Source organism: Dendropsophus ebraccatus, chromosome 1 (assembly GCF_027789765.1).
Source record: "Dendropsophus ebraccatus isolate aDenEbr1 chromosome 1, aDenEbr1.pat, whole genome shotgun sequence".
Lineage (NCBI taxonomy): Eukaryota > Metazoa > Chordata > Amphibia > Anura > Hylidae > Dendropsophus > Dendropsophus ebraccatus.
The window spans coordinates 33,341,497-33,365,649 of NC_091454.1; the positions used below are offsets into that span (position 1 = coordinate 33,341,497).

At 37.0% G+C, this 24,153-nt stretch overlaps 1 protein-coding gene across 27 annotated transcripts in view; it reads right to left on the minus strand.

The window, feature by feature from the left end:
• Window positions 1–24,153, minus strand: part of LOC138791883 (protocadherin gamma-A4-like) — a 255,016-nt gene that overhangs the window by 94,935 nt on the left and 135,928 nt on the right. For 2 of the 27 annotated variants that reach the window (XM_069969260.1, XM_069969253.1), the window contains exon 1: window positions 6,589–9,060. The exons of 21 other annotated variants lie outside the window; for them this stretch is intronic. In XM_069969260.1, the coding sequence (XP_069825361.1) occupies window positions 6,589–9,015 (2,427 nt within the window). In that variant the 5' untranslated portion in view covers window positions 9,016–9,060. Of the gene's footprint in view, window positions 1–1,698; window positions 4,205–6,588; window positions 9,061–12,281; window positions 14,890–19,987; window positions 22,522–24,153 lie in introns of those variants that run through there. 4 more of the 27 variants (XM_069969265.1, XM_069969257.1, XM_069969250.1 and 1 more) reach the window with 3 other exon arrangements.

The following is a 24,153-nucleotide window of genomic DNA, read 5'->3' on the forward strand; positions in this document are numbered from 1 at the left end:
TATGAACTGTGGTTATGAAATTTTAAAGCAGCTAACCTGTCACCCTAAAAATCTGGTCTGATGTGCAGATGGCAAGATGGTTCAGAAGTGTGATATATAATTCTGGTAGAAGACTTTTTTTTTATAACAAAACTTATTTCCACCAACATCATCTGGTAGAGTGTTAGGGCCCTATTCCACAGTAACGATAATCGGCCGGATCGGCCCCATTTGGCCCGATTCGGCCGATTGTCATTCGGTGAAATAGAGAGAACGATCAGCCGATGATTATGTCATCGGCTGATCGTTCATTTAGGGCCAGACCTAAAATCATCATTCCCCCACAGCGCATCGCTACGGTTGAATAGCGGTGCGCGGCGGGCGACCGACGATTGGACAAGCAGCAGCAGCAGCATACATTGCCTGTCAGGGCTTCTTCTCTTCATCACCGGGTCCCGCGCGCTCTATCTTCAAAATGGCCGGTCAGCTGATGGAGCGCTCAGCCAATCACAGGCCGGGACCGCCGCGGCTTGTGATTGGCTGAGTGTGGCCTGTCAGCTGACCAGCCATTCTGAAGATAGAGCGCGCGGGACCCGGGGATGAAGACAGAGCGGAGAAGAAGCCTGGACAGGTAATGTATGATGCTGCAAGGGCTGCAAGGACATCGGTAACGAATATAGAATAGGCCCAGTAAACGAGTGGCTATCTAGCAGATCGACGCTCGTTTACATCGTTGATCGGGCTCTTCTCGGCTCGTGGAATAGGATCCTTAGGAGAGCCTTGTACACTTTATACTTATGACCTAACCAGCCCAACATACGTATAAAATGTATGAGGACCTTAAGGCACTATATTGTCCTAAAACCTTTACTCCATCCTTACAAAAGATTTATAGGGTAGGCTTACAGCAACAATGTATGGCCTTTTTTCAAACAATTCAAGACAAAATATCAGCAAATAAGTTTGAAAGACTGAAAAAAGATATATATATATATATATATATATATATATATATATATATATATATATATATATTTCCAGCACATCATCCTTAAAAGGTAATTCCAGCTAAGTGCAGCTTATTTACCACATTGTAAAGGCCGGCTCTGTTATTTTATAGTCTTTAAAGTATCTTCCTGATCTACTAGTTTAGTGGGAGGGGTTTATACCTAGATCACTTCTATGAACAAAATGGCATACAATTGTGTATGTATATTACTTTCTTTATACTGGTGAATACAATTAATACCACAAATAAGGCCTTCAAAAGAGTCAAGTGGAAGGTTGAGGAGAAAGTAATTCCTATATTGGGTAAACCATTGTATCCTTTGCCTCTAGTCAACAGTTTTCTAATAAAATTATGTGATAAAGTCCTATTTATAAGGATGACGTGAGAATTTTTAGAGGCACTAACTGGTTAACAGTATGTGATACCACAGAACAAGGACAATTTTTTGTTCTTTTTAGTCAACCTGTCTGGCTCCTAGTTAAATACAATTACACTAAATGGTATAAATTTACTATGATAAAAACACTGTTGCTGAAGGGAAAAGAAACTTACAGTGTTAGGAGATGAGGATTAGAAACCTGTGATGATACAATGATACTACACTTTGAGACTTGTAATGCTATTTAAAAAAAACCTCATATAATCCAAGAATCATGTAAGATTTAACACATACAATATAGTAAACTGGGTATATGAAATATAATACATACCTGTGTTACAGAATTTTCTATAGGTGCACAGTTCTTTAAACTTTCACTTCCAATCCCTGAGTCATCGGCGTCTATTAGACTTTCCACAGGAACATTGTGTTGAGTTTTAAGGTAAGAAAATTCCCTCTCACTTGGGTCCAGAGTTACACAGACATCATAGGAATATGGCAGAGGTAATGTTCCATTGTTGAAGAGTGAGGTGAATCTGGGATCAACCGGTGGATACAGGCTTGTACTCATGGCTCCAAATGAAGAAGAAGATTTGGACTCTTTGTATTTGGAGACAACTGCAATAATCACAGTCACCATAAAGAGAAAGGAGATCAATGCCAAGGCTATGACTAAGTAGAATTGTAGGTTGGACTGAGATTCTTCTTTGTTGGCCTGACTGCTCAGCTCAGGAAGGACCTGATGGAAATGATCAGCGATCACCATGTTTATAGTGACTGAAGCTGAGCGGGAGGGAATCCCATTGTCTTTTACTAGAACCACAATTCCATGTTTCATGATGTCTTTTTCTTGAAATACACGAGATGTCCTAATCTCCCCTGTCTGTTGGTCAATGGTGAAGAGTGATGGTTCTGTAGACTGTAAGAAGAAAGACAACCAGGCATTGTGTCCAGAGTCAGCGTCCACTGCCACCACTTTAGATACTAAGGAGCCTTGATCAGAGGTCCAAGGAACCATCTCAAATGTTGAGCTGTCGAGCTCTGGTGATGGGTAGAGAATGACTGGTGAGTTATCATTCTGGTCTACTATACATATTCTTAGTGTTGTGCTGCTGTTCAGAGATGGAGATCCATTGTCTCTGCCCATGATTTGGATATTAAATTCTCTATGCTTCTCATAATCAAATGATCGCTGAGCATAGATGACCCCAGTTACCGGATTCATGGAGATGTAGGAAGACAGGGGATCTTCTTCATCACTTCTAGACATTATAGAATATGTTATCTTAGCATTGTCTTCACTGTCCATATCTCTTGCTTGGACACAAAATATTGAAGCTCCCGGTGAATTATTTTCTGGTATAAATGCAGTGTAACCTGATTTCTCAAACACTGGAGCATTGTCATTGACATCTGATACATCAAGCCTAATAACTTTTCTAGAAGTCATTTCAGGAGAACCTTTATCTGAGGCTTGTATTGTGATGTTATAGGATGATATTGTTTCTCTATCCAGACTACTTTTTGTAACAATTTTATAAAAACTACTTGCTGATATTAGCTCAAATGGTAAATCCCCTTCTATAATACATTGGACCTCACCATTTTCTCCAGAGTCAGGATCATGGACTTTAATCAGAGCCACCACAGTTCCCGGGGCAGAATCCTCAGGAATGAGATCTGATGATGAGGTTATGGAGATCACAGGAGCATTGTCATTTTCATCTGTTATTTCAATTAAAACCTTGGCTTTAGCAGGTAGGCCTCCTCCATCTTCTGCTTGTACCAAAATCTCATAGAATTTTGCCACCTCATAATCGAGAGAGCCTTTTGTTTTAATTTCTCCACTTCTGGGATTGATATAAAATGCATCAATAATGTGATTTGCTGTGGTACTAAATGAATAAGTAACTTGTGCATTGACACCTTCATCTTCATCACTTGCACTGACCTGCAGGATTGTTGAATTCACTGGTATATTCTCCCTAACACTTACTTTATATACATCCTGTGTAAATACTGGAGAATTATCATTGATATCAGTGACAATGATACTTATTAAGGCAGTGCCTGTCTGTACAGGATTTCCAGCATCAGAAGCTGTTAGAATGAGTTCATGCTTGTCTTGTGTCTCTCGGTCTAGAGGTTTCTCTAGTATAAGCTCTGGAAATACACTGCCATCAGTGCTGACCTTCTCTCCAAGAGTAAAATACTGGTTTGCACTGAGTCTGTAGCTGATCAGAGAATTATCTCCTATATCCAGATCTTCTGCATTATGTAAAAGAAATCTTCTTCCCGGTAAGGTGGATTCACTCATTTCTATTCTAATCTTATCTTGGACAAATGAAGGAGGATTGTCATTTATATCTTGAATATCAACCTTAAAACTGAAAATGTTTAGTGGATTTTCCACCACAGCATCAAATGTAAGGACACAATTAGCTGCAGCTCTACACAATGTCTCCCTGTCTATCCTATCAGCAATGTATAGGTCTCCATTGTCTAGGTTTATACTGAAATATTTCACAGACACATCAGACACAATGTGTAATTTCCTTCTGGACAAATCCTTAATATCTAATTGTAGATCCTTTGCTATATTCCCAACAATAGAGCCTTTTCTTAATTCTTCATTAATAGAATAATGAATCTGCCCAGAGACTGAATGACACAGCCAGGAGAATAAGAAGGGAAATATTACTTGCCATCTGAGTCCTTGCATTGCTTGTCCTTCCTGCAGCTGTAATCCAGCCATCCTTCTTCTCGCCAGAAATATAATGGTAATTTCCTTGTTATATGTTTAATCCATCAGGATTGCCAGTAGAAAATAGTCCTACTCCTGACACATCCTAGGCTGAAATGCTGTGTATTTCTGTCTGCATCATGGAGGTGATTCTAGATTTGCAGAATATTTTCCTTATTGGTGAACAGCGGCGCTCTGAGGCGTATATGGGGAACTGCAGCTTTAGTGAGTTAAGTTTATTTGTAATACATACTACTCAGTATTTTTTAATGTGAAAGGCTGCATAACATGATAATATATTCAATAACAACGTTATAAAAATTTTAACAGAGGATTTTTTGTATGTGATTCTCTACATTTAGTCTTTTTTAAATGTGAAATGAAACCAAAATAAAATCTTTGGATTAATAGAATGGTATTCAATAATATTACATAGTGTAGATATAAAAAGACAAAACTATTTGCCTTAAATTTACATTGCATCAACCTAGGAAAGTTATAAGTTTTAACTTAAGAACTAAATGCTTTGTGAAAACTTTAAGTCAGCATGGTTAATTGCAGGGATCGTAAACCTTTTTCTACTAGGACCTCCCCATTCAAACATCGTAATATCTCCATAGGTCATGTTCTATATTACAAGTAACATTTATTTATTTTAAAATGTGACTCCTGAAAAAAATAAAACATGAAAATAAGAATATAATGATTTAGTTATTTTGTTAAACCACAGATTGATGAAGCAATAGAAGGTCATGTGCATCATATGGTCACTTAAAAGTAGTCTCCCCAGCTAGGCCTCACCAGTGAAGCCCACCTCATAGCCACAAGCACACTTGTTTAAGGCAAAGTAACTATGTATACTATGCCTATGAATTCTTTTCCTGAAACATAAAATAATCTACTCAACATAAACTGATATCTAAAGATCAACAATACACCGAATGGTGAAACAAGACCAATTGAAAGAGTCATAGAAATGAGGTTACATATTACAGAACTATATCGCCTCCTAGATGTGGAATATATGTGGAATATATATCACCTATAGTATAAAATCATAGAAACTGATACAACGTGTAAAGGCTTTTGCAAGTCCTATAAGGGATACTTACTATTATACTGTTAATACCATTACTCAAACAGTACTATATGCTGCTGTAGATAAATACATTTATGAATATAATAAGCAAACATTATATGTTATAATATCAGTAATTGGATGACGGCCATAGGTGTATATTAAGTATAAATAATAGTCCTTCTATTCATCTTTATATATAAAGTCTGATGTTTGTTTATACTTAGTGTCAAAGGTGTCCTTATTTAAATACCCTACCAGGCCTAGGAGATGGGTTCCTTTGGGACTACTGTGTGTAGCTGATTTTTACAGAGAACTCTCTCTTTGATGGAACTGGCATGATATTACATAGATAGACAAATCTAAAGATACCCAAACAAAACAATAAATTGTGGGCAATGATCAATAGCTGCCTAATGTTATGTTGAGGGAAGTTATTGGACATTGTGTGCAAGGGTGGTTTTGCCCACATACAATGCCCACAACATACCTTTACCCCCTCTCTTCTTGAAAGGTATCACCAGAGATAGTCAGATGGATGAAGTGGAGCGGAGCGCCAGAGAGCTAAAAAAAAAAAGTGCAACCTTTTCTGCTCTGTATGTAACCCCGCTTTTTAAGTTATACAGAATAGCATGCTTAAAGGGTACATCTCTAAAGTCGTTTTTACATGTATACAGACAGCTGAGTGGTTGATGCTCAGGCATATGTATAGTTCTGATCATGAGAAAGTGCTGGGCTACATATCAAACTAGACTGTTTGCATCTCACACACACAAAAGCAAACACTTGCTGGCCAAATCATCCCAAAAATGCAATTGTTTTAAAAGGACGGATCCTGGCATAGGTCGACAATACATTACTATCAGGTAAAAAATGACTTGTAGTTTCATAGAACAGGTTTCACAACAAAGTCCCTAAATTTATTCATTCTAGAACAGTCCCCATTCATTCTTGAGATCCAGCCCCCTAAAGTTATTCAGACTCCAAATCAAATATAAAATAAAATGGTAGACAAGATCCATCCAAACTCTATAAACTTAAAGCTTCTAGGTTCTTTTCTTTCCATTTCCAATCACCCGCACATTCAAATTAATGTTCTAGTCAGTGGCACGGACACTACCTTAGCAGACATAGCAGCTGATATGAGGCCTGTGAATTATGGGGTCTCAGAAGGAAAGTGCGAATTTAACTGGTTCTAATTTTCAAAACGTTAAAAATAGATACAAGGTAATGCAGCTTGTTTATTCATTTATATTAAACACTATGTGGATTGTTTAAAAACAATAAACCACCATTCACTTTAATAGTCATTTATCAGGTCTAGTGCAATACAATATACAAAACCTTGATCATATCAAAGATGAAGCACAAATAAAAATTGAACACTAAATCAAACATACCTGAGATACCAGATTTTCTACAGATGGAGAAATGTTTGAAGTTTCATTTACAATCCCAGAGTCATCAGCATCTATGAGACTATCCACAGGAACATTGTGTTGAGGTTTCAGGAAAGAAAATTCCCTCTCACTTGGATCCAGAGTTACACAGACATCATAGGAATATGGCAGAGGTAATGTTCCATTGTTAAATAGTGAGGTAAATCTGGGATCAACCGGTGGGTATAGACTTGTACTCATGGCTCCAAATGAAGAAGAAGATTTGGATTCTTTATATTTGGAGACAACCGCAATAATCACAGTCAGCATGAAGAGAAAGGAGATCAATGCCAAGGCTATGACCAAGTAGAATTGTAGGTTAGACTGAGATTCTTCTTTGTTGGCCTGACTGCTCAGCTCAGGAAGGACCTGATGGAAATGATCGGCGATCACCATGTTTATAGTGACTGAAGCTGAGCGGGAGGGAATCCCATTGTCTTTTACAAGAACCACAATTCCATGTTTCATGATGTCTCTTTCCTGAAATACACGAGATGTCCTGATCTCCCCTGTGTGCTGGTCAATGGTGAAAAGTGATGGTTCTGAAGATTGTAAGAAGAAAGACAACCAGGCATTGTGTCCAGAGTCAGCGTCCACTGCCACCACTTTAGATACTAAGGAGCCTTGATCAGAGGTCCAAGGAACCATCTCAAATGTTGAGCTATCGAGCTCTGGAGATGGGTACAGAATGACTGGTGAGTTATCATTCTGGTCTACTATACATATTCTTAGTGTTGTGCTGCTGTTCAGAGATGGAGATCCATTGTCTCTGGCGGAGATTTGAACATTAAATTCCTTATGCTTCTCATAATCAAATGATCTCTGAGCATAGATGACCCCAGTTACTGGATTCATGGAGATGTAGGAAGATAGGGGATCTTCTTCGAGACGTCTAGACATGATAGAATATGTAATCTTAGCATTGTCTTCACTGTCCATATCTCTTGCTTGAACACTAAATATTGAAGCTCCTGGTGAATTATTTTCTAGTATAAATGCAGTGTAACCTGATTTCTCAAACACTGGAGCATTGTCATTGACATCTGATACATCAAGCCTGATAACTTTTCTAGAAGTCATTTCAGGAGAACCTTTATCTGAGGCTTGTATTGTGATGTTATAGGATGATATTATTTCTCTATCCAGACTTCTTTTTGTGACTATTTTATAAAAATTTTCTGTTGATGATATTAACTCAAATGGTAAATCCCCTTTTATCATACATTGGACCTCACCATTCTCCCCTGAGTCTCGGTCATTAGCTTGAATTAGAGCAACTACAGTTCCAGGAGCAGAATCCTCAGGAATCATACCTGATGATGAGGTTATGGATATCTCAGGAGCATTGTCATTTTCGTCTATAATTTCTATTAATACTTTAGTATGAGCAGCTAGGCCTCCTCCATCCTTGGCTTGCACAGATATGTCATAATATTTATTGACTTCATAATCTAACTGGCCTTTAATTGTAATTTCTCCATTATTAGAGTTTATGTTAAAAGTCTGTAGAATATCATTTGCTGTGGTTCTAATTGAATATATGATCTGTGCATTGACACCTTCATCCTTATCACTTGCACTGACCTGCAGAATTGTTGAATTCCCTGGTATATTTTCCCTAACACTAACTTTATATACATCCTGTGTAAATACTGGAGAATTATCATTGAAGTCAGTGACAATGATAGTTATTAAGGCAGTGCCTGTCTGTACAGGATTCCCAGCATCAGACGCTGTTAGAATGAGTTCATGCTTGTCTTCTGTCTCTCGGTCTAGAGGTTTCTCTAGAATAAGCTCTGGAAATACACTGCCATCAGTGCTGACCTTCTCTCCAAGAGTAAAATACTGGTTTGCACTGAGTCTGTAGCTGATCAGAGAATTATCTCCTATATCCAGATCTTCTGCATTCGGTAAAATAAATCTTCTTCCTGGGGAAGTGGATTCACTAATTTCCACTGTCAATGTGTTTTGAAGAAATGTAGGAGAATTGTCATTTATATCCTGAATATTAAGCTTTATACTGAAGACATTTAGTGGATTTTCCAGCACAATATTAAATGTAAGGACACAATCAGCTGCAGCTCTACACAATGTCTCCCTGTCTATCCTATCAGCAATGTATAGGTCTCCATTATCCAGGTTTATACTAAAATATTTCTCATACATATTAGACACAATCCTTAAATTCCTTCTGGACAGATCCTTAACATTTAATTGTAGATCCTTTGCTATATTCCCAACAATAGAGCCTTTTCTTAATTCTTCATTAATGGAATAATGAATCTGACCAGAGACTGAATGACACAGCCAGGAGAATAAGAAGGGAAATATTACTTGCCATCTGAGTCCTTGCATTGCTTGTCCTTCCTGCAGATGTAATCCAGTCATCCTTCTCACCACAAATATAAAAAAATTTGTTATAATCCAGTAGAATAAGCAGAAGAAAATAATCCCTCTTCTTTGTGAGTCCTATTCCCAGCACATCCTTGTCTGAAATGCTGTGTATTCCTTCTTGCAATTGAACACTGTCTGCATCATGGAGGTGATTCTGGATTTGCTGAATATTTTCCTTATTGGTGAACAGCGGCGCTCTGAGGCGTATATGGGGAACTGCAGCAACAGTGTTTAAAATTCACTTTTACAATATTTTACTAAAATATTTTTTATATATATATATATATATATATATATATATATATATAGAAACTTGACCTGTATTTTTTGATGCTTTATACACAAAGTAGTTTTCTAAGGCTTTTTTTTTTTTTATCTAAATGACTCTATATGACTGTTATGAAAATTTTAACATTGTAAAAGAAAAATCTATGAAATATTTTGCCATAGGAAATACTTTTATAAGTGGTTAATTTGATTCTTTAAAATGTAAAGTTTTATAGTCAAATATAATCAAATAACCAGTTTCATTTATAAAAAACCTCACACAATTTACACAGTGCAAAACAATTTTTAATATTTAGTTGACACAAAATATTTATACCAATAAGGGCAATTATGTCTGAACGTATTTCCTTAATGTTTATACATCTAGGAGCTGCATTCGGAATGAAGAACTGAACAACCTAGAGATATTATAATTTAAAGCAGGGTTTCTAAATATTTTTTCTATCGTGACCTCACCTGTTAGATCTAATGGTATCTAGGTTTTACCATAGTTCACATCCAATACCAAGTTGTAGAAATAGCTTAAATTTTAACCTACTGAACCATTAACATGACAAGCACAGAACTATTTGAATGTGTTTCTAAGCTACAGTTTGGCTCAACAGCAGAAAGGCCTATGCAGCATAAATTTAATTATGTCACCAACAACTGAATCCTACATTACATTTTGAGAACCAATGATATAAAGCAAAGCGACATCCACCTGTCATAACTATGAACACTTGTCCTGAAATATAGAATAATCTACTAACCCCAAACTGATATCTGTACATCTATACAATAAGGCTATGTTCACACTATGTAAAAAAAAAATTGCAGTTAATGGAATGCAGTGGAATGACAGACGCCCAATACATATAGTATATTGAATAACGGCTGTTGTTCATGGCGGCCTTCAAATTAATATTCATGCCATTTATTCGCAGCTGTTATTGGGCAAACAGTGGATGTTATTTTAAGTAGTTCACACACAATACAATAAATTCACCGTTCTTTTCACCGTCCTTTATACTAAAATCAATGGAATTTTTAAAGACAAACCCAAAAGAGCCAACTTTGTATTTGATCCACAATACTGTTCCAAGGGCCATCATTGCAATGACGGCCGCTGGAACATGCTAAACCACGGCCATTATTTGAGTCGTTGTTTTGATTATCAAAAAAGGTCCAGAAGAAAATGGAATGTTAACAAAGTCATACAATTAGTTGAGACATGGTCAATTTAAAATGAAACTATAAAAATGAACTTTGCTATTACAGAGAGATATTGCCTGCTGAATGCGAAATACACCAATGAGTCAGGTTCACACTCATAATCCCAAAAACTATTTTTAGTATTTTTACACAATAAATAGTGATGAGCAAGTACTAAAATGCTAGGGTGCTCGTTACTCAAGACGAATATTTCCCGATACTCGGGGGCTCGTTTCGAGTAATGAACCCCATTGAAGTCAATGGGAAACACGAGCATTTTTGCAATGGGCCCAAGCTTGGCACAGGGAAGGTTGTGTGAAAACCTGTCAACCTTAGAAAATGATGGAAACACCACGGAAATGGACAGGAAACAGCAGAGGCAGCATGCATTGATGCCTCTGAGACTGCCTAATAGCACCATTACGCCAAATTCTGGGCAACAGTATGGCAGTGATCACACAGTGAAGGATTAAAATAGAGGAAGCATATGAACCACCCCAAAATTTAGCCTGACACAGCATTGCAGTGAGGACACAGGGAACCATTAAAACAGAGGTAACATATGAACCACCCCAAAATTTTGCCTGACACAGCATGGCAGTGAGGACACAGAGAACCATTAAAGGTTAGGTAGCAAGTAAGCCTCCCAAAAATTATGCCAGACACAGCATGGTGGTGATGACAGAGCGATCCAGGTGGAAGCGGTAGCAGGTGAGCCTCCCAAAAATTATGCCAGACACAGCATGGCAGTGATGACACAGAGAACCATTAAAAGTGAGATAGCAAGTGAGCCTCCCAAAAATTATGCCAGACTCAGCAAGGAGGTGTCAGAAATGAAGAAATAAGAAAATATACTGGTCACACTACTTTTTGGAGGTTGTCGTATGGTCTGTGTGTAAGTGCTGGTATACGGTCTATGCCACCTGTTACACAGGACAATGAGCAGTGAGGTTCTATGCAGCTGTACTACAAATCACAGCAATACAATGTACAACAGCAGCAGCACCAGCCACAAAATAATATAATAGTACTGAGGACTTCTTTGGGGTCTGTACGCAACACCACTGCACTGCAAGTCCCAGCCAGCAGTCATTGAACATTAGATAGAGCCAAGAGAATTGCTTGGCTAAGTGCCTCTCTGCAAACCTTGAACCCTTTTATGTATTCCTACAAGAGATCTATTGCAAATCTTCTGAAACGGTCTCCTGCAGCGAGTAAGATGAAAAGTGAAGCACTTCTCAAAGCTTTATCCAACGATTGTTGGGGTCTGAAAAATTAGACTCTAAGTTTTGCCTTGTGTCTTGGCCATGTCAACAGTTTTATAATATGAGGGTGCCCATTTAGAGCTCGCAGGTGTTCCTGTCCTTACACTCCCAGATACTGCTACACTCAAGTTCCTATGCAGGTCAATGCACAGATCTGAGTCACTTCTATTTGAAGCAACGCAACATGAACCAGTGGCATAGCTGCCACCTAACTAACCATAACAGCTTAAAAGAGACCAGTGGTTGAAGGATCCAGACACAGAAAGTGCTAATGCTACTTGTTCTGACTGTCAAAAGGAGCAAATCGTCAGATGATAAGTCAATAATAGTAAAGTATTATAATAAAAATAAAAGATATTGCTTAAAAATGTATGTACATAACTGTATAGAAATATACCTAAAATAATCATATGCAAAGTTGTAAAGGAGAAAAGAAGAAAAATATAAACTTTTATCTGCATTTTCATATGCATCCCTTCAAATTTTCTGTTGTAAAAATTAAGTAAAACCTACCTGTGGTGTGAGATTTTCTATAGGTGAGAGGGTCTTTGAAGTTTCATTTTCAATACCAGAATCATCAGCATCTATTAGACTATCCACAGGAACATTGTGTTGAGGTTTCAGAAAAGCAAACTCCCTCTCACTTGGGTCCAGAGTTACACAAACATCATAGGAATATGGCAGAGGTAATGTTCCATTGTTGAATAGTGAGGTGAATCTGGGATCAACCGGTGGATATAGACTTGTACTCATGGCTCCAAATGAAGAAGAAGTTTTGGACTCTTTGTATTTGGAGACAACTGCAATAATCACAGTCACCATGAAGAGAAAGGAGATCAATGCCAAGGCTATGACCAAGTAGAATTGTAGGTTGGACTGAGATTCTTCTTTGTTGGCTTTACTGCTCAGCTCAGGAAGGACCTGATGGAAATGATCAGCGATCACCATGTTTATAGTGACTGAAGCTGAGCGGGAGGGAATCCCATTGTCTTTTACTAGAACCACAATTCCATGTTTCATGATGTCTTTTTCTTGAAATACACGAGATGTCCTGATCTCCCCTGTCTGCTGGTCAATGGTGAATAGTGATGGTTCTGTAGATTGTAAGAAGTAAGACAACCAGGCATTGTGTCCAGAGTCAGCGTCCACGGCCACCACTTTAGATACTAAGGAGCCTTGATCAGAGGTCCAAGGAACCATCTCAAATGTTGAGCTATCGAGCTCTGGTGATGGGTATAGAATGACTGGTGAGTTATCATTCTGGTCAACAATACATATTCTTAGTGTTGTGCTGCTGTTCAGAGATGGAGATCCATTGTCTTTGGCCATGATTTGGATATTAAATTCTCTATGCTTCTCATAATCAAATGATCGCTGAGCATAGATGACCCCAGTTACTGGATTCATGGAGATGTAGGAAGACAGGGGATTATCATCACTTCTAGACATAATAGAATATGTTATCTTCGCATTGTCTTCACCGTCCATATCTCTTGCTTGGACACTAAATATTGAAGCTCCTGGTGAATTATTTTCTGGTATAAATGCAGTGTAACCTGATTTCTCAAACACTGGAGCATTGTCATTGACATCTGATACATCAAGCCTGATAACTTTTCTGGAAGTCATTTCAGGAGAACCTTTATCTGAAGCTTGTATTGTGATATTATAGGATGATATTATTTCTCTATCCAGACTACTTTTAGTAAGAATTTTATAAAAATTACTTGCTGGTATCAGTTCGAATGGTAAATCCCCTTTTATTATACATTGAACCTCACCATTTTCTCCTGAGTCTCGGTCATGAACTTTGATAAGTGCCACCACAGTTCCAGGGGCAGAATCCTCAGGAATTTGGCCAGATGATGAGGTTATGGATATCTCAGGGGCATTGTCATTGATATCTTGAATTTCTAATAATACTTTAGCATGAGCAGCTAGCCCGCCTCCATCTTTGGCTTGCACAGATATGTCATAATATTTATTGACTTCATAATCTAACTGGCCTCTTATTGTAATTTCTCCAGTATCAGAGTTAATTTTAAAAGTCTGCAGAATATTATTTGCTGTGGTTCTAATAGAGTAAGTGATCTGTGCATTGACACCTTCATCTTCATCACTTGCACTGACCTGCAGAATTGTTGAATTCACTGGTATATGTTCCCTAACACTTACTTTATATACATCCTGTGTAAATACTGGGGAATTATCATTGATATCATTGATGATGATAGTTATTAAGGCAGTGCCTGTCTGTACAGGATTCCCAGCATCAGAAGCTGTTAGAATGAGTTCATGCTTGTCTTGTGTCTCTCGGTCTAGAGGTTTCTCTAGTATAAGCTCTGGAAATACACTGCCATCAGTGCTGACCTTCTCTCCAAGAGTAAAATACTGGTTTGCACTGAGTCTGTAGCTGATCAGAGAATTATCTCCTATATCCAGATCTTCTGCATTTTGTAATGCAAACTTTGCTCCAGGGGAGGTAAATTCACTCATTTCTAATGTCAGTGTGTTGTGAAGAAATGTAGGGGAATTGTCATTTATATCCTGAATATTAATCTTTATACTAAAAACATTTAGTGGATTTTCCACCACAGCATCAAATGTAAGGACACAATCAGCTTCAGTCCCACACAATGTCTCCCTGTCTATCCTATCAGCAATGTATAGGTCTCCATTGTCCAGGTTTATACTAAAATATTTCTCAGACACATCAGACACAATGCGTAATTTCCTTCTGGACAGATCCCTAATATCTAATTGTAGATCCTTTGCTATATTCCCAACAATAGAGCCTTTTCTTAATTCTTCATTAATGGAATACTGAATCTGACCAGAGACTGAATGACACAGCCAGGAGAATAAGAAGGGAAATATTACTTGCCATCTGAGTCCTTGCATTGCTCGTCCTTCCTGCAGTTGTAATCCAGCCATCCTTCTTCTCACCAGAAATATAATGGTGAATTTCCTTATTATGTTTGTAATCCAGCAGAATAAATAGCAGTAAATAATCCCTCTTCTTTGTGAGTCCTATTCCCAGCACATCCTGGTGTGAAATGCTGTGTATTCCTTCTTGCAGTTGAACACTGTCTGCATCATGGAGGTGATTCTGGATTTGCAGAATATTTTCCTTATTGGTGAACAGCGGCGCTCTGAGGCGTATATGGGGAACTGCAATTTTACCAACTAGAATTTTTATAGCACAGCATAGTTGAACAAAGTTTATGTTAAGAAGGTTGTAAAAGAAATCTATTTAGTGTACAGACATCATTCACCCAAAGGTTAAGATCAATATAAATATTATTTTTATGTTTAGATTCTTTCTCAATAAACATAATCTCTAACATATCAGTTTTTCTGATGTAATATGTTGTACCATATACTTAGATTTTCTTTTCCAATCCAATCGACATCCAAACAACTATGATTGCTACAATACCTTTTTATTTCTGTGTTCTCATGTCTAATTTTACAAGGTTCACAATGGATGTATAAGATCTAATGTCATCTTTTATAAGGTCATATAGGTGTTTATTATTTGCTATCTATAATAGCACTTTATATTACATAATTTGTTGAATGAAAAGAAAGATCAACCTGGTGGATAGGAATTATTCCATATGTGGATAGAGCTTTACCAAGCACAAAACTTAAAAATAAGTGATACTTATGTAAAAGGTATAGAGGAAAAAACATCTGCTAAGTATATGACATTTATATGTATGTATAAAATATGATCATGGGTCTATTAATACTTTAGATTTAAGGGTAAGAGTTAAGACAGTCAAAGTAAGCAATACACTTTTTTTGCAAACACAGGTAACAGCATCGCAACACATCCAGCTGTACTGTTATAGTTCACTGAATAAGACCGAAGGTTTGACTCTACCACTTATGAGTTAACATATTGGAACACCAATAATGCATATAAAAATGTGATAACCACTATAACTTCTATATTCCTTATTAGTGCAGGAAGTTATCAGTCCTGAAGGTTACAGACCTTATATTCTATTTGAACAGTCACCTAATAGATGTCACTAAATAGCTGGCTCCTATGTTTCTGGAGGAGAGCTACTTCCCCATTACGCCAGCTTGGCTGTCTCCTCCTTCAGATCTACAGCCTTGATACAATATTTTGTTCTAATATATATATATATATATATATATTTTTTTTTAGATACACTTAAGTGGCCTTGACCCTTTAACTCTTAAAGTTTAACTTTAACCACTTTCAAGAACTTTTGAAATGTCATAGTGATATGTTACATATTTTAAAAGGTGTTGGTCAGAAGGTTAGTGTGCTAAGATCACAAAAAAGATGAGGCAGAAGTGATCAGGAGTGATGTGTCCTTTTATTTTTGATTGTTCTAAGTTGAGTGCTAACACTGTAGTACATGAAGTCTTATAAAACCTCATAGACTTTAAACGTATATAAGTAAAAGTTCTTTTCCTTTAATAAAAAATATATAAGAAAAAATATATTAAACATTTATTTTCATTTTTAATAGCCAGCTTGCAAATGAACATACTGTACAATATCTGCGTATGAACATTTATGGGAATGGTGACTTACGTAGAAATTTATCTAAATTGTACATCTCTGGAGTGGTATTAAAAAGTCACACATTTTTCAAAATTGCTTCATTTTGATTTTTTTTATTTGTGGGTTACCTTATCTTACATCTGTTGCCATTTAAGCATGACACCTTGTTACAGTTATTAAGTTATTACAATTTATAGAGTCGCTAATGCTGGCACAAATACAATCCAGTTCAGACCACTCTAAAATGGCTCTCCGTTAGCTACTAACATTCAGTAGCTTCTTAGTGGACTCAAATTTATCAAGGTCAGTGCACCTTTTTGATAAATTTTGCACACGGCCTGCACGTCCCTACATGTAAAGACCTCATATGCACACAAGTACCTCCCATAGTTTTTAAAAGTAAAAGTTCTGTAGGCTATTGAGTTTATTAATCCCATTATTTGGCCTAGAACATACAAATCAATTATCACTACGGGAATTCTTCAAAACAGGCTGCCGCTAGCCCTAATTTCATAAATGCCCAATGGTATAATATAAAGTATTTTACAGACGGACCACTTTACACCCTAGGGCGATAAAACTTAACTTTTATTGATATAAAATATGCTAAAAATCTGTCATATCAACAACAAAAAACAAAAAAAATTGGAGTGAAACCACACGTGCTAAACCTATTCCTGCTCTTGAGGTAACTTACGATATAGGGAGATGTACAAGGGGGTTGTCCACAATCGTATACTAAAATGGCCAGGGGAGGGAAAGTGCTCTCTCACAGCTAATCCAGATGGTCAATTCTCTTTCTGCCTTTTGGGGTTACCCACCTCCTTGATAGGGTGGCCCCAACCACGGTGACAGTCCCTCCCTAACCTTCTAAGTGCAGGGAGAAAAATAACAAAGTAAAGTGACAAAACAAAACGTGTTAAGGATAAAAAACTTCACCAACACCCTATATACAAAAATTTATATACAGTTCCAACGCGTTTCTCCTGTCCAATCTTACAGGTTCATCAGGGAAACAGGTGTATTAGTTGTATTAGGTGTATTAGAGTCAACAAATAGCACAAGATATAATTGATAAAGTACTACACAGAGAACAGTCTGGTAATATAACCAAAAGATTACTTGCTAACCACAATGTATGTATTATCTACAAGTATACCTCCTGACACTCGGGGGCACATTGATATCTTTGTGGGATCTCGGCATCGGCCATCAGATCCACCACAGCACATGGTATAATTATCGGTGATAATAAACACAATTAAGAGGGTAACAGGGCACAACCAATAAAAACGTAGTACTCAATATGGATGCAATATAGGTAATACTTAGCTTCGTAATGCAGCCCTAGGAGATAGTTTACATGGCGCAGATGGTGCACAACATGGTGTAGTGACTGGAGGCCCGCTCGGATGTTGATAAGAACCCATCTTCCATCCACTTAATCTTTAAATACATACTGGGATTAACGTGCATAACATCACATGCCGGGCTAGGATCAAGTCTGTCGTCACTTCCGGTCATATGCTCAGTAATGTATCTACATCCTGGTTTGTGGAACGCAGACTGCGTTCCACCTAACTACTTCCGATCCCAAGCCGAGTACAACTTCTGGGCTATGAAGCGCTATCTATACTACATGATGCGTCCTTTCCGACTGGTGGAACCCAATACGCGTTCCATTATAGAAGACTGCGAATCACATGCCATTATAATACTACGCAATTAGCATATCTATAATGTCTGCAAAGAGTTTGTATGTTCTCTCCTTGTTTGCGTGGGTTTCCTTGCACACTTAACAAACCCCCAAAAACATACAGATAGGTGAAGCGCTGCAGAATCTGTGTGCGCTATACAACTAGAACATACAAAGCACTATAAAGTATAGTCTATAATACTTTTCTTTTCCATTTTGGTTATCATATCCTTAAAACTTTGTCCATAGCAGGAATTAGCAGCATACATCCATGCACGCCATGCACATACCCATGCATACATACATACATGATAAAAGGTTGAGATATATATATATATATATATATATATATATATATATATATATATTGGGGCAGATTTATTGAGCTGTTTGATAGTAAGATTCTCTTTGTCCCCCATAGCAACCAATCACAGCTCAGCTTTCATTTTGCCAGAGCAATAAGAGAAATGCAAGCTAAGCTGTGACTGGTTGCTATGAGTACCAGGGAGAATCTTACCATAAAATGGCTTTCTAAATCTCCACCATAATCCATATGTAAATATTAAGCATCAATATCTCATATTTGCTTTTACTTACTATAAAGTATGAAACTATAAAAAGCTTCATAAAGTAGTTAAATACTTATAATATACAAGTTCTGTGATGAGAGATATGAGGTATACACATACACAGAGATATAGCAGATCTCCCCTACACAACAGCCTATAAATGTTATAAATCCTGAGAAGGGGATATAGTGTTAGTGTAGTAATACTGGGTTCTAGTTACAGACACAACACCTATATAGAAACAACTGAACCTCCACAACTTAGTAACATCCAAAAAATACTTTATTTCATAAAAAGCACATACACTTAAAAATCGTACTACACAGTGAACTGCGTCTGAGAAAATACATTAAAAACCAACAGAAAAAACATACAAATGAGGGGTGCTGCTGTCGGGCAATGTGTGGAGGGATGATCAGGGACCAAGTACAATTCATTGGTGTATTACCATAAACCCACCCTGAACCAACTCCATCTATACAAAAATCATACAAAATGAGTTGTCTTACCCAAATAGATGTGATGTACCAGCCGGACAGTTGCCCCTACCCCAACGCACGTTTCGGTGAACAACCTTTATCAAGTGGGTTTATGGTAATACACCAATGAATTGTACTTGGTCCCTGATCATCCCTCCACACATTGCCCGACAGCAGCACCCCTCATTTGTATGTTTTTTCTGTTGGTTTTTAATGTATTTTCTCAGACGCAGTTCACTGTGTAGTACGATTTTTAAGTGTATGTGCTTTTTATGAAATAAAGTATTTTTTGGATGTTACTAAGTTGTGGAGGTTCAGTTGTTTCTATATAGGTGTTGTGAGAGATATGAGGGCCTACCCCAAATCAGCACAGCAGCTCAATCTACATTTAATGGCTCCCAGAAAATACCACAAGGCCTAACATATTATTTGTAATTCAACCCAAAATAACTAGACCATGGGGACAAGTGATAGGCTCCAGTACCTGCTATCATCTGCTTGACCTTAGGAATCTATTGCTGTGGCTGAACCCGAACCCGTACCCTTGTTGGGCTAACGCGACTATGTTTCTATTTGAAATTCTGAATATTGTAAAGTTTAATACAAAAAAATAAACTCCTTCTGCTATTATGGTAGAAGTATTGAATGACCACAACATAACTGTCATCAACCACTCACGAGGATCAAATGAGTGTTGGCCGGACCACAAAAACATGACTCTGACTCCATTACAATTTCAATAAACCAAGATTAAACCAAACCAGTGAAACATATACAACTATAATGGTAAACAAATATCTGACATTGGTAAGAGAAACAAAATATATTGGGGCACTTCTTTCTCTATTCTTCACCTAAAGATTTTTTTTTCCTGAAGATAATTTCCTTATAGGAGTAGTATACTGTATTTCAGAACATTTAAAACATACCTGTGGTATGAGGTTTTCAGCAGGTGAAGAGTTCATTGAAGACTCATTCCCAATCCCAGAGTCATCAGCATCTATGAGACTATCCACAGGAACATTGTGTTGAGGTTTAAGGTAGGAAAATTCCCTCTCACTTGGATCAAGAGTGACACAAACATCATAGGAATATGGCAGAGGTAATGTTCCATTGTTGAATAATGAGGTAAATCTGGGATCAACCGTTGGATACAGACTTGTGCTCATGGCTCCAAATGAAGAAGAAGATTTGGACTCTTTGTATTTGGAGGCAACTGCTATAATCACAGTCAACATGAAGAGAAAGGAGATTAATGCCAAGGCTATGACCAAGTAGAACTGTAGGTTGGACTGAGATTCTTCTTTCTTAGCCTGACTGTTCAGCTCAGGAAGGACCTGATGGAAATGATCAGCGATCACCATGTTTATAGTGACTGAAGCTGAGCGGGAGGGAAACCCATTGTCTTTTACTAGAACCATAATTCCATGTTTCATGATATCTTTTTCTTGAAATACACGAGATGTCCTGATCTCCCCTGTGTGCTGGTCAATGGTGAATAGTGATGGTTCTGAAGATTGTAAGAAATAAGACAACCAGGCATTGTGTCCAGAGTCAGCGTCCACTGCCACCACTTTAGATACTAAGGAGCCTTGATCAGAGGTCCAAGGAACCATCTCAAATGTTGAGCTATCGAGCTCTGGTGATGGGTACAGAATGACTGGTGAGTTATCATTCTGGTCTACTATACATATTCTTAGTATTGTGCTTCTGTTCAGAGATGGAGATCCATTGTCTCTGGCCATGATTTTGATATTATATTCTCTATGCTTCTCATAATCAAATGATCTCTGAGCATAGATGACCCCAGTTACTGGATTCATGGAGATGTAGGAAGACAGGGGATCTTCTTCATCATCTCTAGACATTATAGAATATGTTATCTTAGCATTGTCTTCACTGTCCATATCTCTTGCTTGAACACTAAATATTGAAGCTCCTGGTGAATTATTCTCTGGTATAAATGCAGTGTAACCTGATTTCTCAAACACTGGAGCATTGTCATTGACATCTGATACATCAAGCCTGATAACTTTTCTAGAAGTCATTTCAGGAGAACCTTTATCTGAGGCTTGTATTGTGATGTTGTAGGATGATATTATTTCTCGATCTAGACTACTTTTTGTAACTATTTTATAGAAATTACTTGATGATAATATTAACACAAATGGTAAATCCCCTTTTATCATACATTGGACCTCACTATTTTCTCCTGAGTCAGGATCATGGACTTGAATTAGTGCAACTACAGTTCCAGGAGCAGAATCCTCAGGAATAAGACCTGATGATGAGGTTATGGATATCTCAGGAGCATTGTCATTGATATCTAGGATTTCTATAAAAACTTTAGCATGAGCAACTAGGCGTCCTCCATCTTGTGCTTGTAAAGAAATTTCATAGTTTTTTGTGATTTCATAATCCAAATGCTCTTTTGTTTTAATCTCTCCATTTCTGGGATCAATAGTAAAAGTCTGAAGAATATGATTTTCAATTGTATTGAATGAATATGTGATCTGTGCATTGACACCTTCATCTTCATCACTTGCACTGACCTGCAGAATGGTTGAATTCACTGGTATATTTTCCCTAACACTTACTTTATATACATCCTGTGTAAATACTGGAGAATTATCATTGATATCATTTATGATGATAGTTATTAAGGCAGTGCCTGTCTGTACAGGATTTCCAGCATCAGAAGCTGTTAGAATGAGTTCATGCTTGTCTTGTGTCTCTCGGTCTAGAGGTTTCTCTAGTATAAGCTCTGGAAATACACTGCCATCAGTGCTGACCTTCTCTCCAAGAGTAAAATACTGGTTTGCACTGAGTCTGTAGCTGATCAGAGAATTATCTCCTATATCCAGATCTTCTGCTTTTTGCAATACAAATTTTGCACCTTGAGAGGTGGATTCACTCATTTCTAATAGTAATGTGTTATGAATAAATGTAGGTGGATTATCATTTATATCCTGAATATTAATCTTTATACTGAAGACATTTAGTGGATTTTCCACCACAGCATCAAATGTAAGGACACAATCAGCTGCAGCTCTACACAATGTCTCCCTGTCTATCCTATCAGCAATGTATAGGTCTCCATTATCCAGGTTTATACTGAAATATTTCTCAGAGATTTTAGACACAATACGTAATTTCCTTCTGGACAGATCCCTAACATCTATTTGTAGATCCTTTGCTATATTCCCAACAATAGAGCCTTTTCTTAATTCTTCATTAATGGAATAATGAATCTGACCAGAGACTGAATGACACAGCCAGGAGAATAAGAAGGGAAATATTACTTGCCATCTGAGTCCTTGCATTGCTTGTCCTTCCTGCAGCTGTAATCCAGTCATCCTTCTTTTTACCAGATATATTATGGTGAAATCCTTTGTAATATTTATAATCCCCAAGAAATAACAGCAGAAAATAATCCCTCTTCTTTGTGAGTCCTATACCCGACACATCCTGGTGTGAAATGCTGTGTATTCCTCCTTTCAGTTGAACACTGTCTGCATCATGGAGGTGATTCTGGATTTACAGAATATTTTCCTTATTGGTGAACAGCGGCGCTCTGAGGCGTATATGGGGAACTGCAGCATCAGTGTCTTATATTCATTCCCATTATGTAATTTTCTTTCTTTTTAAGTTTATTTTAACTAGGAAAAAGTAAGTATTGGACTTTCTAATCTTAGAAAACACAAATTCACTGGGATAGGCTATATTTGGACATTTATTTAATCTCTGCTTTTTATGATATCATATTTACATTGCCTTCAATTGTATTTGTTACCATTCCCTATATGTTCTGAAAGTAATGATAGTAATTGAAATACTGTTATAATTTATATATTGTCCTCATGGTTCTTCCAGGATTTAGAATATAGACACCATTTTATCCCAATAGAAAGATTTATATAAATATTGATTATTCTCTGTACAGTTTTTCTAAGTTCTACTAAGTATATCTTCTATCACATTGATTTTCCTGATGTGATATAAAATGTGTTTTTCCTTTTTAATGATAATAACTTAACATTTGAGCATTAGTAACTACTATACCCATTCTGTTATAGGTTACACTATACTGATTACTTTGGGTGTTCCTGTCACTTTAAACAACTTGACGTCATCAGATATGTCAAAAGTTATTGATCAGATTGCGATGCAATTTCTGCCCAGCATCGCAGTCCGGGAAATTTTGACTTTGAGCTGCTGGCTAGGAAGTGGATCATGCTGCCGTGATCTTTCTCCGGCTATATATTCTGATCTGAGCAGGTGACAGCAGTGAGACCCACTTTGATCAATAACTTTTTGACATGTCTGATAACATGTCAAAAATTATTTTGTTATTATTATTATAATGAAACAACTTGATGTATAAGAACTAATCCATATACGCACAGAGCTTTACCTTACACAAGGCTTAATTATCATAAAGGAAGTGCCACACATGCAACAGGTATAGAAGAGAAAACAGATGCAAAGTATAGACATGTCATTTATATGTCCATCGTTTCTTTAAGAGTACTAGCCTATGGTACTCTATATTTAATATGTTAAAGAAAAAAAATCAATACTGCTTACTTCCATTGCTATGAAACTAAATGCAACTATATGTTTTTACTTTTCTTACATAATTATACATAGTTAAAAAATATTTTTGAAACAGGTGTTCTAATATCTTCTTTTATATTTTTATAAGGCTATTCTGGTAAAAAGAGAAGTTAGATTTCAGACAACACAAGCTCTTATAAAACAACAATATTGCCATGTTACCTTGGGGTTTGTAAAAAAGCCTCCTTTATTGTTTTCTTATCAGACCTATCAAAAATAAGTGCTGAGCTTCATCATACCATTTCTGACATATTGGGTGTTCCGTACAATATTATACTAGGATGAGCCTCATCTCTTTCACTTTCTCTAAGTCAGTAGAATGGAAAATAGCATAGTAGAATATGTAAGTTAGTATAGTAAAAAAAGGTATGGCGATAAAAAATAAATGTGACATTACAAAAGTACACTCTTTTAGAAGGTTAGTGGAGCTTTATGGATATGTTGGACATATGTGTCAGAAGCTTTCCCGACTTCTCAT